The 19,815-nt window shown below is 39.8% G+C and overlaps 1 protein-coding gene across 1 annotated transcript; it reads left to right on the top strand.

Annotated features, from left to right (window-relative positions):
* Nucleotides 1-1,991: 1,991 nt before the first annotated feature.
* Nucleotides 1,992-16,234, top strand: ctsa (cathepsin A). Its single transcript, XM_080727279.1, has 15 exons — nt 1,992-2,057; nt 4,131-4,303; nt 5,540-5,651; nt 6,295-6,345; nt 6,718-6,804; nt 6,945-7,100; nt 8,067-8,243; nt 10,346-10,437; nt 11,843-11,921; nt 12,535-12,635; nt 12,725-12,772; nt 14,344-14,419; nt 14,892-14,981; nt 15,144-15,245; nt 15,427-16,234. The coding sequence occupies exons 2-15, from the start codon at nt 4,137-4,139 to the stop codon at nt 15,508-15,510; spliced, it is 1,422 nt and encodes a 473-aa protein (XP_080583405.1). The 5' UTR covers nt 1,992-2,057; nt 4,131-4,136; the 3' UTR covers nt 15,511-16,234.
* The last annotated feature ends 3,581 nt before the right edge of the window (nt 16,235-19,815 follow it).

Raw genomic sequence — 19,815 nt, 5'->3', positions numbered from 1 at the left:
TTCATTTACAATAAATGCATGTTTCATTGGACATGTTTTATTTTTATTTTCTTCTGCAGAGTTCAAATAAAACTGTTATGATCTGAGATGTCATTCAAAATAAATAGCTGTGAAATGCCCCTTACAAAGAAAAACTATTTTTTTTCCTTTTTTCTATGAATGTGGTCACTGTATTAAAATGTATATATGACCTGTTTCAACAACACATCCATGGACTCAAGCTTTCAGTCATCCACGACTGATTTCATTTGGATTTCATCTATTTCCATAGAAGCCAGTAGCAGTGGTTCTCAACCTGTGGGTCCGGACCCCTGGGGTTAGTGTCGTTTTATGACTTCAGAAAACTACACCGCTGTGATTAGCTTATCACTCCACCTCAGACTATGATAAGGCCTTTACAAGCTATCAAGTATCTTAATATATCATAAAAGAAGTATATTAATATAATCAATGAACACATAATCTACTCTAATAACATCACACATAAAAATCATGATAACAATAATCTGACATCTTTGTCAGTGTGAACTGCGGTTTGAATGTGTGATTACAGTCCCCATGCTATCATTTACACCAGTGTTTCTCAACCTTTTTTCTGCATGCGCACATACAAGAATCCATGGGCACACCAACATAATACAGGGGTGTAAATATCGTCTCTGTTGGGAAGAAATCTTGTATCTCCAAGTTTCAAATTTGTACGTTTCTTCGCAAAGTAAAGCCCTGCTTCATCATACAAGGCTGTCTGTCGCACAACAGTAGTGAAAACAGCAGATCTACAAGCACAAAACACAACAGTAGATCGGCTGTTTTCACTAGTTTAAATCATTTTTAAAATGATAAATACAATACTGGCTTTCAAGCAGTTTCAAGGGGCACACCAAAGGTCCCCAGGCACAGTGGTTGAGAAACACTGATTTACACTCTGGCTGTGCAGCATGTACAATAGTTGGCTGTTGGCACTCTCAGTTGGCATTCTCACTGTGCCAGCGACACATTTCTTAGTGGTTCAACCTGAAGTGGGCCCCGATTCAACCTTTCCTGAATCATATCTCACATATCTCAGTGACACCCATCACTTGATCCCTCAAAGCGGGTAGATTGGGTGGGCCGCAGCGGTGGAAAGTATATTTACTTAAGTGCCGTACTTAAGTACACCTTAAGTCCACCTCACCTCACCTCGCTTTGACTATCACTGACCTAGATTGTTTTTAACCCTTAAGTTCTGTTCAGATTCACTTCACCTTGGTTCTGTTTGCAGGATATTTGGTTTAAAAACAATACTAATATAAATGTTAACTTAACAAATCATCATCATACATTGACTTGGTCTCAATTCCAAACAATTCATATGATATAGCTTATGGTAAATGTTTGCATTTAAAAGTGTGTTTTTTACTGATAGCTGAAATTCATGTAAAATAAGAGCTGAACACACAATTGGGAACATGTGAACACATGAACGTCACATATGAATGTACACATTGTACGTATATACACTAGGAAGCACATGCTTCACAAACACGGACTGCATGTGAGGCACAGATGAGCTTCTGTCTGCTGTTGTCGGACACACTGAACAGCGCTTTCTCTTGCCAGATCGCTTGAACTCTAAGTTCACTGTTTATTTTACCATATATATCATATGAATTGTTTGGAATTGAGACAAAGTCAATGTATGATGATGATAAGTTAAAATGTATATTAGTATTGTTTTAAAAAACAAATATCATTAAGTTTGCATACATCCCCGTGCCAGCCAGAAGCAACATGTTTAAGCGCAGCGCAGTAGATGAGGAGCAGAACAAGGGTTCAAAGTGTATTTATTCTGGGTTCCTGGGCACCCCAAAAAGTTTTCCTCTTACAAATAATCCTTCTTCACATAGCCTTGTTCCCCCCCCCCACCCACCCACAAACACTTTCTATGACGTATGTGACCAATCCTTCATCTCTACAGCCGTGAATGTGGTCACGTGATTCGCGTCATATGACCGTGGTGATTTCCGCATTTAAAACCAGCTGCGGGGAAAGCAAATGAAACCTTTCCTCAGCCTCAGGTAAGAATTAATCACTTTAAATATCCTTTTATCTCGACTTCATATTTTAAATAGAGGTTAGTTTATTTTTATTTTATCAAGCGGTATTGTTTTAATTAAATCATCACATTGTTTTAATGAGTTGCACTTGCCATAAAGTGGTGTTAAAGTTATGGACGTGTATATGAGGAAATGTTTCTTCTGTCATAGAGTTAGCAGCAGATCTACAAGCTCACAACGCCTTGCAATGCGAAACGTTGTGAGCTTGTAGATCTGCTATTTTCGGCAAAGAGGTTTGGTGTAAAAGGAAAAAAAGAGCGAAATACATGTCAAGTTTTCTAAAGTATTGAGCATCTGGGCGTACTCCCCCAAGATCTTCTTATAGCCTATATATTTTCCTATGTTCTGTTGAATTCTGCATGTTTGATACTTATCATGCTTGCTTTACTAGCATGGGTACAATTTTAACCATTAAAACGCCAAAATGTAGGTGTTTGATGTGATGACTGAAGCAAATTAAGACACATCTATAATATGCATTGCCCACACCTCCAAAGCGGGGGCCTGGGGGTCCTCCCATAGATTTTTTTCTTTCTTTCTTTTTTTTACATAGTAGATGTAACTTCCTGTGTTCTGGTGAATTTTGGGTGCTTGATACCAAATCAACAACATGAATTGTTGGCTGATCTACAAGCTCACAATGCAAGTAGATCTTTGTTTTAAGTAAAGTGTAAAGAGTAGAATATTATGATGTAGGCCAGGGACGTGCAGAGAATGTTAGAGAGGCAGGGGCTGACATTTATAAAAGGTCCTTTTGGTGAAAATATCGAAACTAGCAGACCTCCAAGCTCGCAGCGCGACGCGTTGTGAGCTTGGAGGTCGGCTATTTTCGGTGCTTGATCCCACACTAAGCTAATCATAATCAAGTGAATACTGGAGATGCTGCGTTCAAGTTCAGGAGAGTTTGGACAAGGCGATTCTCTTGAATGCTGCCTTCGGGTTTATCATGGAAAGAGAGCACATGCATTTCTTTCACAATAGTAAAAACTGCATTCATTTTCTGAAGAGGGCACTTTTTACAGATGAATAAAAGGGCAGGGGCTCAAGCCTCCTTTGATGTCTGTGTGTATGACTGCACGTGCCTGATGTAGGCTACACGCCACGGGCTAGATGGGTGGTTTCCCTTCCTCCTTCCTCCTATTCTGTTTTTTTTTTTTTTTTTTGCTGACGAGACAAATTAATTTTACATTCGTTATGACAAGCTTTGAGGTCATTGTATGTCTATTATCTCTTGGTGTTGCCATATTTCTGGGCCATATTATTATGAAAATATCTTTTCTGATATATTGTATGAAAACGTCTTGGGGCCTACTGCATCTGCACTGCAGTCGTCATAGTGTATATTTTGACCATTAACAATTCACTTTCAAATGCTTACAATTAAAGCTGTACTGTGGAAGCTGCTCAACTAGTGGTCAGTAGCGGTTTTGCTTTTTTCGGCCGGAGTCGCCACCACGGCCGCCGCGAGCACCTCCGCCTCGCCGATACGCATCCGTAGAGCCGTCTCCCGTCATTTTTAGACCAGGATTGAGGGAGTAGCAGGCAAGATTCCTTCACTAATGTAAACACAGTTGCTGAGGGAAGCTACTTCCTTTAGAGACAGCAAGACTCGCTGTGATTGGCCGGTGGTGTATGATCCGCGCTGTGATTGGCCGGTAGTGTATCATGTGGGAGATGACATCATTTTGCCGGGAAATTCTACCCCCCTCACAACTCATAGAAAACATATAAAGAGAAGGCTTCAGAAGCTGAAAATAATAGAGTGGGTGTTCTAAAACTTTAGCGATTTAACAGTTAGGACAATTTTAAGATTTGTTTTATAAAAAAAGTTACATAGTATAACTTTAAATACAATATCAATGTTTTTTTGTTTTTTTTGCAGTGTAGCCAAATAAGACACATGTGAAATAAAATGCTTTTTTTTTTACGTCTACTTTTTCCAGTATAGCCAAATGTAACTCAACTAAGATGTGATTGGAATGGATGTGTTTATTTAATGACTGATTAGAGGTGGTTGTGGATTCCCTTCCTTAGGTCAAGATGTGTGGCGTAGTGGCGTTGGTTGTCCTGCTGGGGTCGCTGTTGAACTGTGAATGCGCGCCACCAGCAGACGAGATCAAGTTCCTCCCTGGGCTGCAGAAACAAGCCAACTTCAAACAATACTCTGGTTACCTGACTGTTAACGATGGGCAACACCTGCACTACTGGTTATTATTATTAATAAATAAGGGAAACAGTTTTTGTTCCGGTTAGGTCATCGACGTGTCAGGTGACCTTCTGGTTACCCCGGAAATAATTGGTGACCCATAAGCTAGCGAACAGCACCATCAAAGTCGTCGGTGGCGGCCTGGTGCCATTAGCAATAACTAGTCAAAGTTGTCTCGTGCCAGTAATGAGTTAAACAGGAAACAAATGGACAGTCTTTTCAATTATGTAATTTCATGTGTTCCGGTGAGGCTGTGATTCCAACTTTTGTGCACCAGATAGAGCTGTTCACTTACCTGACATTTGAAAAATGCAAAAAGACGTGCTTAGACGTGTTAGGCGGTCTGGGTGTCCGAGAGAAAAAGAGGTGGTTAGATGTTTTTGGCAGAGAATGAGTTAATGCAATATAACTTATTCAATTGGGTCTGTATTTTGTCTCCTGGCTCTATTGTGACATTTAGACAGTGGTGTTTTTTTTTCTTTCTTTTTAAACAATATGTTTTTGTTTTTCATTTTTTAGAGACATACAAAACAACATATACAGGACAATAGTATGCTACATACAGACGAAACAAGCAAAAAAGAAAATACAACATATACAGGACAATAATATGCTACATACAGACGAAACAAGCAAAAAAGAAAATACAACAACATACAGAAAAAAAAAACCTGACACTAACACGACACAAAAGAGTATTAAATAATTATTATACAAAGAGCACATATACTATTTACACTATTTACACCCAGAGTCCTATGCCGTAAGGCCGGACAAATGACTGCAGAGGAAATGCAGCTACCCCACACCTGGTTCCTCCATTAAATAAGAGAGATCATTGCCCTTGACATACTGGATAAAGTTCCCCCATATTTTCTCAAATAGCTCTCGTTTGTTTTTGAGAGTGTATATGATTCTTTCTAATGGGATGCACAAAGACAGTTTTTTAACATGAATCATTCCTTGCATGACATGCACGAGTGGATAAAGTTCCCCCATATTTTCTCAAATAGCTCTTGTTTGTTTTTGAGAGTGTATATGATTCTTTCTAATGGAATGCACAAAGACAGTTTTTTAATGTGTGTGTGTGTGTGTGTGTGTGTGTGTGTGTGTGTGTGTGTGTGTGTGTGTGTGTGTGTGTGTGTGTGTGTGTGTGTATATAATGATATTACTTGTTATATTTTTAATGATATTACTTGTTATATTTTTAATGATATTACTTGTTATATTTTTCTAGGTTTGTGGAGTCTCAGAATCAGCCTTCTCAGGACCCCGTGGTGCTGTGGTTGAATGGAGGTCCAGGTTGCAGCTCTCTGGATGGACTGCTGACGGAACACGGACCTTTCCTGGTAGCCTTATACCCATTTAGGCCTAGAATTATTGAATGCTTTAACCAGTGAAAAATAGCAGATATACAAGCTCACAGCGCGGCACCAAGTGCCGCGCTGCGAGCTTGTAGATCTGCTATTTTTGAAAAACTTGTGAAATTTTTTGCAAATCTTTGAATATATGTATTTTCAAAGCGAACGGTTGTAACTCAAATTTTGCTTCTGGGTGGTCCCTGGAACTAAATATTTTTGAGATGCGGGTCCGTGGCCAAATAAATATAATTTTGGGGGTCCTTCACATGTCAGTGGTTCTCCACTGACATAGTAGTCTCTCAAGAACAGACTAATTGAGCCTCCAGTTAAGTGAAAAGGACCTTTTCTTTGATGATGGCTGGCCAGATTGCTGACATAGAAACATAGGTTTTTCAAAAAAGACACTTATAGAATCGGGTCAAAATTCTAATTTTCACGATTTTTCAAAAATAGCAGATCTACAAGCTCGCAGCCGCGCTGTGAGCTTGTATATGTGCTATTTTTCAATAGTTAAAGCATAAAATAATGATACACAGTAATGTGTACCCATTCTAAATGGGTTCATATTCACTATTAATGTTTAAGTTTCACTATTGTCCACTATGCTAAATGAGTTTTATTAATATTTCAGATCCAGGATGATGGAATGTCTCTAGAATACAACCCTTATTCCTGGAATAAGGTCAGTGTACAACTACATCAAACCCACACATTCTATATACGACTAGTGTTTATAGACAACCCTATTAGAGCTATTGTAACACTGTTGCTGAACAAACACTTATTACTGTCACTGTTACTGAACAAACACTCCATAGCAATGATAACTATCACAAAATAGAGTATAGAGCTTTTAACTTTTTAACCAAATACCTTTTAGCTAAATATCACTTACCTTAAACATTCAGCTCCGATTATTATAATTTTTTCCCCTCCCAGTGTGAACAGTCTACAGTGCTGGAATTACTGGAACAAGGAAGTGACATAAACGTCCTTTCCTTCTTAACCTAACATTGGTTGGTCGCATAATCATCATGTCCTTTGCTGTTGTCAGATTGCCAACGTGTTGTACCTGGAGTCACCAGTAGGGGTGGGATTCTCCTGGTCAGACGACCGCCGTTACGCCACCAACGACACAGAGGTCAGTGATCTTTACGTTTAATTCAACCAATGAAATCCTCTAAAAGGAGCACTTCACCCACTTTCCACCTATCTTCACATAAATGGTCCTCAATGCTCATAAGATGGCACCATTTCTGTGTCCCGTTGTGTTTGTTACAGGTGTCTCTCAACAACTATCTGGCTCTGAAGGAGTTCTTCCGCTTGTTCCCAGAGTTCAGTCAGAATGAGTTGTTTCTGACAGGAGAGAGTTATGGAGGAATCTACATCCCTACGCTGGCTGAGAGAGTGATGGAGGACAACACTCTGAACCTACAGGTAATAACACTAGTAAGACGCCTCAGGGCGACATGCCACCTCGCCCTTCATCTGGCCAGTGATGTATATCGGACTAGTTACGCATATATGGAGATCCATGTACTTATAGTACATCCCTTTTATGCCCATATATGGAGATCCCTTTCTGAACCAGACGCACATATATGGGCTGTCTAACTCCATATATGGGCATTCCCATATGAAGTCCTGTTAGATATGGGCTTAATATTGATGACATCAGGGATCTCCATATATGGGCATACTCTGTTAGAGTGGTTCCCATGACATCACAACATACATTATATTTTATGCCCATACATGGAGATCCCTATCTGAACCAGCCACACAGAGATGGGCCATGTCTTGATATGGACTTTTACCTGTGATATCACCAGTGATGTGTCAAGGGAACCAAGGGAACCAACCCATATAATAGACTGTAAAACAGACAGCAACTAACTACTGAAAACAAACCAACCCTATGCTGGCTGAGTTCTGGAGGACAACATTCTGAATCTATAGCTAGCTAACTAACTCTACACTGGGAGAGAAAGTGATTGGAATATGACAACTTAAAACCTGCAGGTAGATGCAGATGACTACTGCTTCAACCTACAGGTGCATATTGTGATTAACTATTGCTTCACTTAGTACTGCTAGTGACCTACATGGAGATGCATAACTGCTACTTCACTACTGGTGACCTACAGTACATGTACTGTCCACTTTGCACTTGAGATTATTCAGCCCCCACTGCAAATGAGGTTTATTGGCAAAATTCACAAACCGCAATATTACTCGATATCATGATTATTTAAAACATTTTATGGTGAAGGTTTAAAAGCTCTATGATACCACGCATTGTGAGCTAGCTATTTTCACTATTTTTGTACGCCACCGTTGTTATTGGTTCTTAATGTCGGTTTTTGGTTGATTGCCTAAAATGCTGCTACTTCTATCTTGCAGGGTATTGCCGTGGGCAACGGGATGTCCAGTTACGAGCTGAACGACAACTCTCTGGTGTACTTTGCATATTACCACGGCCTTCTGGGCAGCGAGCTGTGGGCCGACCTGCTCAATCACTGCTGTGCGGAGGGGAAGTGTGACTTCTACAACGACCACAACCCCAACTGTACCAACGATGTGAGTCTGACCTACAGTGGAAGTAGGGGTGGGCAATATGGAAAAATACAATATCGCGATTTTTTTTTTCTTTTTTTTCCCCCAAGCTGTATCACGATACATAATCTTATCACGATTCTTTTTTATGGTTATTTTTCAAGTTACTTAACAGTACAACAACCTATAATGTAACAAAAACTAAAGGGAAAAAGGAGTAACAGACCATTTAGACCAGTGGTCCTCAAAGTGGGGTCCAGGCACTCTCTGAGTTCCTTTTCTGAGGGCTAAAATGACCCTTACAAGTATCTAACTCTTTGACATTTTAAGGTTTGAGAACTACTGATTTATACCAAAATGCAGGAAATTAAATTCTGCAATGAATCTCTGTATTAACAATTCAACAGGATTTTTTATAAGGCTCCCTCATTGTTTCACGATATGTACGATATCTCTGAAAAGGCATATCGTGGAGATATTGTATCGTCTCAACAATATTTAGGGGCGGCATAGCTCAGGGGTAGAGAAACCGTTATTAGAGCACGAAGGGTTCCCAGTTCGAATCGAGTTGTCGTTGTCTATCGAGTTAATGTCGAAGGGTCCTTGGGCAAGACTCTGAACCCCTAGTTGCTCCCGGTGAGTAGGTTGGTGCCTTGCATGGTTTCCTCCGCCACCGGTGTATGAATGTGTGCGTGAATGGGTGAATGTAATGCACAATCTCTTTAGTTCTTTAGTTCTTTATTCGGATCCCCATTAGCTTCCGCTGCCGCGGTTGCTAGTCTTCCTGGGGTCCACATAAAACATCACATCAACATACAATATTCATACAAACAACAACTGACACTCGTCAGTCTGAAGCTAAAATACATTAATATACAAATATAAAATAATACAAGAAAATGTACAAAAAAAAACATATTGATTATTCAAAGTGTGTTGTCTCTCATAAATATTTGTTTAATAGTTCTTTTGAATAAATACTTACTTTTGATTTGTTTCATATTGACAGATAATGAGTTCCATTGTTGGATGGCTCTATAAATACCAGCTCTTAAGTATTTCTGAATTTGGTTTTGGAAGTTCCAAATACCCTGAGCTTACCTGTCTGGTTTGATAACCGTGTTTTAGACCTGCATTCAATAATTGATCTCTGAAGAAATCTGGCTTCCCCTCAATTATTGCATTTCTAGAAAATGTTATAATACTAGATGTTAACTTCCCCTCAACAGTTAATCTCTGTAAAGCGCTTTGGATAAAAGCGCTATATAAATGCACCATTTACCATTTATTTATTACCATATCGCCCACCCCTAAATGGAAGTCTGACCAATCGCAACACTCCCATTCACACGCTCTTTAGGAGCAGTTGGGTTCAGTGTCTTGCTCAAGGACACTTCGACAGTGACACAGTTCCCAAGCGGCTGCTCCACCTTCTGAGCCACTGCTGCCATTAAGGCTGACATCATAACAACCCTCCACCTTTGTAACAATGTCAATATATCATGCACCATAGGCTATATCGCAATAGACAAAAGTCTGTAGCGCAATATCAATGTATTTATTGTTGCTGGTGAAAATGAATACGGTGTGCATTGTTCAATGTGAAATTGAAAGCTTGCCATAAACAAGCATTGTTCAGTGTGCATCACTGGGTGAATTCCAACCTGTTCAGGGGCTTTTTAGAGAGAAATGAAACTGACTTCCTGGTTCACCCTCTGTCAATGTGTATCAAAGACTATCAAGAGACGATACAGGAATACATTTCTGTGTGATGCAATAATTTTTAGAATCTGCTGTAAACCAAAAACTATACTATATATCGTCACTGTCGGGCAGAAACCTAAGTTTCAAATGTGTACTTTCTTTCGCGAAGTAAAGCCCTGCTTCATCAGACAAGGCTGTCGCACAAAGGTAGTGAAAACAGCAGATCTACAAGCACACAACGCCTTGTTGTGTGCTTGTAGATCGGCTGTTTTTACTATTTTTAGTTCATTTTTTTTTAAATGATAAAAACGAACGGTTTTGGACATACAAGGTTTCCACCCGACAACGACGATATACTCCAATATCGTGTTTCCTAAAATGAGTGTGTGTCTGTCTGCCTATCTGCTTGCCTGTCTGTCTAGCTGGCTAAGGTGCAGCACATCGTGTACGGTTCTGGGTTGAACATGTACAACCTCTACGCTCCATGTCCTGGAGGGGTGGGACAGAAAGTCAGGTACGTATCTGTAGAACCCAGGCCTTAACTCTTGAGTCACTGTTTGGCAGCACTTTCTTAAAGTACAGATGGAAAAAAAAACAAGAAAACACAACAAAACCACTGAAGTATACAGTATATGCCTGGCCTGTGAGTGGCCCTGTAAAGTTGCCACAAAGCACCAAAAAGAGAGGAATAGACCTGTCTATTTATTTTGTATTTAATGTCCTTTATGTCCACTTGTTGCTGTGGGAAAGAGCAGTACATTTTTCTGTAAAAGCCCTGTCGCGCTCAGTAGCATGACTGCAATGCTGATGGGGCCTGCCATTTTTTCTGGGGGGTGGGGTCGGCATGCGGGTTAAGAGAAGCTGGGCGCAGGGGTCTTAAAGGTTTTCAGGCCAAGGACCCCTTAGTCGAGAGAGAGAGATGATGCAGGGACCCCCACAAACCATATAGTTTCATCGTATGACAGCACAATCATCAGTTGTGAGCTTGTAGATCAGCAATTTTCGGGCCAAAGTTCTCAGAATATGGATGCTAGGGTTCAAGTGTTTAACTGTTTTACTGCTACGGACGTTCCCGTTCGCCCCAATTCTCTGTGTCGCGCCGCACCAATACGGCCGTTCGTTCGTTTACCTTGTTGATGTCCGTAAGCTGATGAGGGGTCGCGCCGCTGTGTACTGTAATCACATTGCCCGCAGTGATGGTCTTAAAAATCCCTTATGCGTTAACATCAACGGAGACCAATTCTCTTCCGTGTTGATTTCTCTGGCTCTGTGGCCAGTGACTGGTCTCAATGGATGGCAACACATAATGGTCAAATTCACATTAATTCTTGCATGACGCCGCCCTCTGCTGCCTGGTCTGCCAAAGTGCATGTTGCACAATCAAAAAAAAAATAATAATAATAAATAAATAAATGTCTATCTATCTACTATAACGTCGCAAAGGTAAGCCGCTTTTTGCTGGCACCAGACCCAATAAATAAATAACACATCTGGCAGTAATAGAGTTAATATAAAAAATGAGGGGAAAAAAAGCGTCTATCACACAAAGATTTGGAGGACCCCCTGTAGTAACTCTGAGGAACCCCTAGGGGTCCCGGACCCCCTGTTTAAGACCCTTGCTTAACCCATTCAGGCCGGGTACACATTTTAGTGTATGGGAGGGGCATACAGTACATGACATGTACAGTATGTATCAACATATTTGTTTTTGTAGGCTAATTTTAAGCATCATGGTTTGCGTATTTGGTTGTACACACAGACACGAGGGCTGCATCTTCAGATTTATTCTCTCTGGTACCTGGTTTCAAAGATGAATCTATTCGGGCACACAAAACGCTGGCTCCGCTTGTTTCTTTATTGACAGAGGTATTGGTAATCCATGTGTTTCAGTATTGACGGTTATTGTCAATTTGTTTCAGTATTGACGGTGATCAGCTGGTGATCAGAGATTTGGGGAACAGTTTCATTAATCATCCGTGGACCCAGTTGTGGAACCAGGTAATCTATCAAACAATTAATCTGATTCATTAAAGATCTTATCACTTTTACTTGTTGAGCAATAAATGCACTCATTAGAACACAAGCATGATGCCTGTTTGAATGATGGATTCATATTAACACATTATTTTACTTAACAACATTATTATTTATAATTATTATTATGATGGGGATGGCAGCAAATGGCAGGAGAGCTGTCTTTAATCTGTACCCTTATTGGCTGACAGCTCCTGTCCCCTGGTAACAAACCAGTTTAATTCACCCTTTGTCAAGTCCCGCCCGTTGTCCTGCCCCTCTTCATACCCATTGGTTGCTGCGTCTTGGTGGGACACTCCATCCACTACATTTTAATTCAGTTGCTTCATATTGTTATTCTGTGTGTTCAATTCTAATTTCAAACTTGGTTTCAGTAAAATGGAGCTGCTCAGTGGCAGTATAGTGACTCAGCATGTTTTTAAATGTTTTCCTTTCTCAAAAATTATGTTTTAGCAAATTCAACATAAAAAAGCCAGAACCAGGGCGGGACAAGGCAGATAGATAGAGCCTGCTGGTTGGTCAGTCAGGGACCAACCAGAAGGCTAACAAAGGGTGAATTGTGTGTATGTGTGTGTAGAAGCTGCGTGGTGTGACTTCGTTCTACCAGAAAGTGCGTCTGGACCCTCCGTGTACAAACTCCACCCCCTCCACCCTGTACCTGAACAACCCCTATGTCAGGTCAGCTCTCCACCTTATGATGTTTTTTTTTTTTTTATCATAATTAAAATAATCATTATTATTATTATTATTATTCTCCCCTACATCAGGTCAGCTCTCCACATCAGCCCCGAAGCTCTGGACTGGGTCATCTGCAGGTAAAACCAGCTCTTTATAGGACCCCCTTAACTCTGAGAGAGTTCTTTATAGAACCCCCATAACTCTGAGTGTTCTTTATAGCAGGGATACTCAAATAGCTGAACCTGTGGACCACATTACAAAAATGGCAAGGGGCCAGTTGATAAAATGACAACATTAATGATACTTGATAGCTTCTGTCTTTCATTGGTGCCTGACACCGTTTTCTGGCATATTAAACATGGTGGTATTGAATTTTTCTGGCATATTAAACATGGTGGTATTGAATTTGCATGAGATGGTGAAATGAAAGCGAAAGCATCTGTACATTTTGGGTTAAAGTGCTGCAGTTTTGCCTTCCTGGATGATTATTCATGTAATAGTAATGTAATTAAAGATAAGATAATAACCTTTAAAAAAACAAATGTATATGTATTTATTTATTGATTGGTGGACCAGTCAAAATTGCCCATGGACCTGAGTTTGAGTATCACTTATTTTATAGAACCCATTGCTCTGAGAGGCTATACTGTTGTGCTCAAAATGATTCATAGTCGGGGGATATCTTAAAAAGTCCTGGAATAAATTCCTTACCAAAACATTTCTTCACCAATGTGTTTGTAAAGGTGTCTAGTAACACACTCACAAAGACTGAAATTCAGTTTCCCTAGGAGAATCTTTGACAGCTAGGGTAATTCTGGGTCTCATTCACTCACTATACACTATACTATAGGGGAAAAAATCACATTCCAAAATATGCTTTAAGTGGGATGTGAGGGGTCTAACTAGGTGTTTTTAATTATTCTGAATCCATTGCAAGCATTTGTTTTGCACAAAAAAACATTCATTGGGCTAAAAACACCAAAATGATGGTTTAGTGATGTCATCACTTTTCACAGTGGTATGGGGGTCCATTTCTAACACATTGGTGAAGATTTCTTTTGGTAAGGAATTTATTCCAGGATTTGACACTATTTCTAAAGATATCCCCTGACTATCAACCCCCCCTCTGCAAATCTGTTTTATTGGCCAACTGACAACTGAATTAAATAAATGAATCATACAAGAACAATGTAAATGGCTCAAAAGTAACATTCGTCGTGTTTTTTTTTTTTTTTTTTTTTTTTTTTTTTCAAAATGCAATGCTAAATGCCACTTTCAATTATTCAACTCTTAATTACACCTGAAAACATCTGTAATCAACTGCAATCGACTAATCAAGGGCTTAAATAGTTGCATCAGATGTGCAATTTGGCCTGACTAGAAGTTTGTTGACTGTGATTATAGAGCAGTTAGAAACATCGCTAAGTTTAAGGAATGGTCAGAAAAGTTCAGAGAAGAGATTATTGCTTTGTAAAAAAAAAAAGGAAAAGGATATAAAACAATTGCGAAGACAGTGAATGTTCCAAAAAGTACAGTTTTTAGCATAGCTGACAAGTTCTAAGTCAAAGGAACAGTGGTTACACTAATGAACAAATTTGTCAGAGGGGTTTGAATAATTTGGAGCACAACTGTAGGTCCATTTGGTTCCATTGATACGCTCATCTGTGAGGGAAGCAGAGTTATTACTTCTTTCTACTTCCTATTTCAGCTCAGAGGTCAACCTGAACTACGGTCGCCTGTACATGGATGTCAAGAAACAATACCTCAAACTGCTGGGTAGTATGGTAAGAAACAATACCTCAAACTGCTGAGTAGTATGGTAAGTACTAGAACTACTGCTAATGCTACAGTACCCTGCTGGGTAGTGTGGTAAGTACTAGAACTACTGCTAATGCTACAGTACCCCTTTGCAGCCTCCAGACTGTTTACTCCCACAATGTTCAAATGCTTCCGTCATACAGTCTGAAGCTCTGAAAGCCATCTGGGAGTAAAGCAGATCTCCCACTTCTCCCCATGTCTTTGCAGTGGAGCAAAATTGTGCTACTGTTAATCAAATTAGTCTAAGACTACAGTGTCTAGCTTGCTGCTTGGCAGAAGTTAAACTTCAAAGATATTTAGAACTTTCTTTTTGCTGCTTCCTTTCTCGGCTTCCAGTAGGTGTAGTTACATTGGAGGTATTCTGGCGTACAACTGGGACGTGTATTGCAGAAGTATCGTATTCGGGTGTAACAACGGAGACGTGTGTTTGTATTACAGAAGTATCGCATTCTGGTGTACAACGGGGATGTGGACATGGCCTGTAACTTCATGGGAGATGAGTGGTTCGTGGAGTCACTGCACCAGGAGGTAGGTTAGCATGGAAGTATTCATGCAGGTGAACCACACTCGAGTTGTTGTTACTACTTGGGAGTAGTTTGTTGTAATTTGTGTTAAATGGTTTTCTTTGAAGCGTCTTAAATGATGTGTGTTTTTAGGTCCAGGTAAAACGTATAAATTATTATTTTTTAGGTGGATGTGAAACGTCGGACGTGGATTTATAAAGACGGAGCCACTGAGCAGGTTGGAGGATTCGTTAAAGAGTTCAGCCACATCGCCTTCCTTACCGTCAAGGTACAAACACTGCTGATACTAATGTACCTTTAGAAACATTACGTTAGTGTCGTTAGAAACATTATATTAGTGTTGTTCTCTTTCTTGCTGTCGTAAGTTAAAACTCTGTCTCCAGGGTTGTGACATGGTTATGGTTCCTTTCCTTCATTCGCATTCATGTTGTCATAACTTTTCTTTACAGGGTTCTGGTCACATGGTTCCTTCAGATAAACCAGCTGCTGCCTTCGCCATGTTCACCCGATTCATCAAGAAACAACCTTACTGAAAACCTCCACCTCAATGTAGACCACCTCCACCTTACTGGAGACCACCTCCACATGTCTATCGTACTCTCATGTGTATTATTTTAAAAAACATTTTAAAATGGTGAAAATAACCCAGATCTACAAGCTCTCACTTTTGTCTATTTTCACCATTTATGTGAGACACTCTTGTACGATGAAGTAGGGAATTCATTTACGGGGAAAAAAAACTTTTTTTATTGACGTTATGTCAATACATGGTTTGTGCCTGACGATGGCCATATATGGGCCTCTATGTATTTTCCGTTAATGGGCCCCACCCTTGCGGTGCCAACTGTGACAAAAGCAAGTCCATTGATATAATTCTTATAGAGACCCCATAAGGGTCCGTTTGCCCCCCTGGTGGAGAATCACTGTCAAGTTGAGTGTATATACAGTGTTCATATAGACAGGTGGGAGGAGACTATGCCTTTACAACCAATCAGATGTGGGTCTCACTGCCTGAGCTGTGACGTCACCGCCTCTGTCTGGTAGGGATGCTGTGGTTGTCATAGCGACACAAATGCTGTATTTTTGATATTCCGTTCCTGTGATTGGACGATGTTGCACTGTAGCTTGGTTGTGATTGGACGGTGTTGCCACTGTAGCAATTGGTTTCCATGGAATCAAAGGGAATTACCTGTGTCTGATTTTTAAATGTGATCAATACTTGTGATCAATACATTTGATCAATAAAGAACTGTTGTGAAACCAGTAATGTCTCTCTAACAGAATGTGTTGTACTTGGAGATGGTACATTTTGAGTTGGGATCTGGAACGGAACCAGATTCAACATTTATCACTGTCAGAGCCGGTATTTCGACTTCATGTCCATTTGTACTCTGTCAGAGTTAAACTTGTATGGGTCAATCTAGACCCCCATAAAGGAACCCACAGTCTCTCGTATCCGAGAACCACTGTACAGTACTACAGTATACAATTACAATAGGCCTATTGTATGATTGAATTAGTGTTTATCAAACGTGGTTTTAAAATGTTTAGGAATGGTCAAAGGTAACCGTTAAGGAGTGGTACCGTTAAGAGGCAATCATTAAAGAACCAGCACACATTCAAATCTAAAGGATTCCCAACTCTAGATGGGTCAATTCTCAATTGTAACCTGAACATTTTGGCTCATAGCTGCTGCCATGTTATTCACTCACCGTCTATACCAGGTAAACTAAATGCATGTTCATTAATAAAAAACAGTTTTACTAGCATTTACAAGCTTCTGTTGAACAACGATGGTCTTAAACATACTCTTGACGAACAAGAGTATATATCGTAGAGCACACATCCCTAGCTCTAGTCACTACAAGATGTAAACAAAACAAAATTAATTAAAGTAATTGGAAAACACAGCCCCCTCATATTGGGACAATATCAGTCGGGTGTATAATATCAGTACCGGTGTTTCTGAAGAATCTATCATGGTCAGAACTTGAAGTTACAGTGGGTTTGTATAGGAAGGGGACTGTCTTGATAAATATTAAATCTCTAAATACTGAATCAAGCAACTTAAAAACTGTCTGCGGAGAAACAATGTTAAAATGACCCAAAACTTTTATTTAACACCGTTACTGAACAAACACTGTAGCAATGATTACTATCACAATATAGGGTTCCAAGAGGTTGGAAGGGGCATGGTGTTTGAGGAGATCAGGGAGGTAAACGGGGAGCCTGGTTGTTGAGGGCCAAGTAGGTGGTGATCAGTATTTTGAATTCTATTCTGTCTTTGACTAGGAGCCAGTGAAGGTCATGGAGGACTGGGGTGATGTAGTAGTCTCTGGTAAACCATTCACTGATGTATAAAGCATTAAGCAATTTAACTATAATAGGCTGTCTGTCACATAAAATAGGTGCTGTACCAATCTCCCAGTAAGAGTGAAAACACCAATGCATTTGTCCTTGTTGATGTATTCATGTATTATCTTGCGCTGTCCTTGCTTATTGTAAATCGCTCCGGATTAAGAGTGTCTGCTAAATGTCTAAATTGTCCTTAAATGACCCAGTTGTCCCAGTACTACTAGACTATAGCGCTCCCTGCTGGCCAGTCAGCTCTGCTTCTAAACCTATTGATATTCAGGCCCATTTTAACACATGGGTCAGATTAGATTAGATTGATTTGCTTTATTTTCATGTGTTTGCATAATAAAACACAACTTAGTTTCACTCCAATAGTCAGTAATATAAAACACCTGAGCATCAACGGTAAAATACCATGGGAACAATTCTAGTAGCCTGAAGTGAATTAAAACGTTATCACATAATACTAAATATTGCTTCAAAGTCACTCTGTAACTTTTTCAACTTGAGCGACTTTGAGGTTATTTTTTATATATTTCTTTTCTCTGGCATACTTTGAACAATAACCATTATAAATTTTAATCTGGAGGGTTTACTGACACTGGTTACGGTTCAAACAGAGGCTGTAATGACCACGTAGCTACAGTACCAGAAAGGTCTTTGCTACTATCTAGCTAGACATTTTGTGTCTTTTGAATCCTAAGATTTTTTTGAAAAACCTATATTTCTATGTCAGCAATCTGGCCAGCCATCATCAAAGAAAAGGTCCTTTTCACTTAACTGGAGCTCAGTTAGTCTGTTCTTGAGAGAATACTATGTCAGTGGTTCTCAAACCTTTTCATGTGAAGGACCCCCAAACTGATGTTTATTTGGCCACGGACCCCCATCTCAAAATATTTAGTTCCAGGGACCCCCCCAGAAGCAAACTTTGAGTTACAAATGTTCCCTTTAAAAATACATATATTCAAAGATTTGCACACATTTTCACGACTTTTTCAAAAATAGCAGTTCTACAAGCTCGAGTGCCGCGCTGTGAGCTTGTATATCTGCTATTTTTCAATAACTAAAGCATTCAATAATTCTAGGCCTAAATTAAAGAAGGACTTCACCCATTTTTGGTCCTCTCACTAATGCTCATAAGATGGCAGCATTTCTGTCTAGCGTCTACTCACTCTGAGGATGCATGCGAAAGCTTGACCACAGATTGTCCATATAGTTTGTAATAATAGTAATAATAAATGTATCATTCAAACGGATAAATGGGTCAAGCTCTAACTGTTGTCAACAATTGTCAGAGTTCAAGAAACAGCAGAAATATTCATATTGACACACAATATGTTTATTATGTTATTTATAATCATAAAATAACCAGGATTATTATTACTATTAGTTATAATCACAACGATATGTTTATTATTATTCAGAAACATAATATGTATGCCTATTATTATTCATAATCACAAAATAACAATATACATGTATTGTTCATATTCATAATGATAATAATAAACGCCACTGAGCTACGTGACAGCGTGTGACTTCAGTCAGAGTAAAATGTTACATTGTTGAATGTTTTTTTTTGTTCGGATAATTCTGAACACGTGTAGTTATTAAGAAACTAACTTTTGCTATAGAGTTCAACTGTCTGGATGACATCACAGAGAATGACATATTGTCACAATGACATCATCATGATGTCATCACACAGACCTAGGTCTGACAGACTAATGCTGGTATTCTGAAATGGGGTGGGGGGGGGGGGGGTTACAGGTCTCGCTATATAATGGTCTAGTGACGATGCTCTGTGTGTGTGTGTGTGTGTGTGTGTGTGTGTGTGTGTGTGTGTGTGTGTGTGTGTGTGTGTGTGTGTGTGTGTGTGTGTGTGTGTGTGTTAGGGCTGTCACAATTATTACACCAGTAAGACTCCCTAATCGGGAGATAAGCAACCGTCAGGTCGCAGCGTGATTTGAGAGCAAAATGTTTAGGAGCAGTGTCCAAAAAAGTGTTTGAAAAAATCAGCCTGATGGTGGCGCTATATGGGAGAGATCCATGTTGATGACATGAGTGTAGACATATTGTGTACCGATTTGCATGATTTTAGGGCAACATCTGTAGGAGCAGTGTCCAAATATGTGTTTGAAAAAAATCGTCTTGATTGTGGAGCTATATGGGACAGATCCATGTTGAAGACATGAATGTAGACCAAGTGTGTACCGATTTGCGTGATTTTAGGTCAAAATTTGTAGGAGCAGTGTCCAAAAATGTGTTTTGCAAGAATCGGCCTCATGGTGGTGCTAGAAGAGAAAAAAAAAAAAAGAATCGTGACAGCCCTAGTGTGTGTGTGTGTGTGTGTGTGTGTGTGTCTGTGTGCGTGCGTGCACACGTCAGGTCAGTGTGTGTCTGCGTGCGTGCACACGTCAAGTCAGTGTGTGTCTGCGTGCGTGCACACGTCAGGTCAGTGTGTGTCTGCGTGCGTGCACACG

Source organism: Nannobrachium achirus, assembly GCF_963921795.1.
Source record: "Nannobrachium achirus genome assembly, chromosome: 6".
In the NCBI taxonomy this organism is placed as follows: Eukaryota; Metazoa; Chordata; class Actinopteri; order Myctophiformes; family Myctophidae; genus Nannobrachium; species Nannobrachium achirus.
This window is presented reverse-complemented; position numbering and strand designations above follow the sequence as displayed.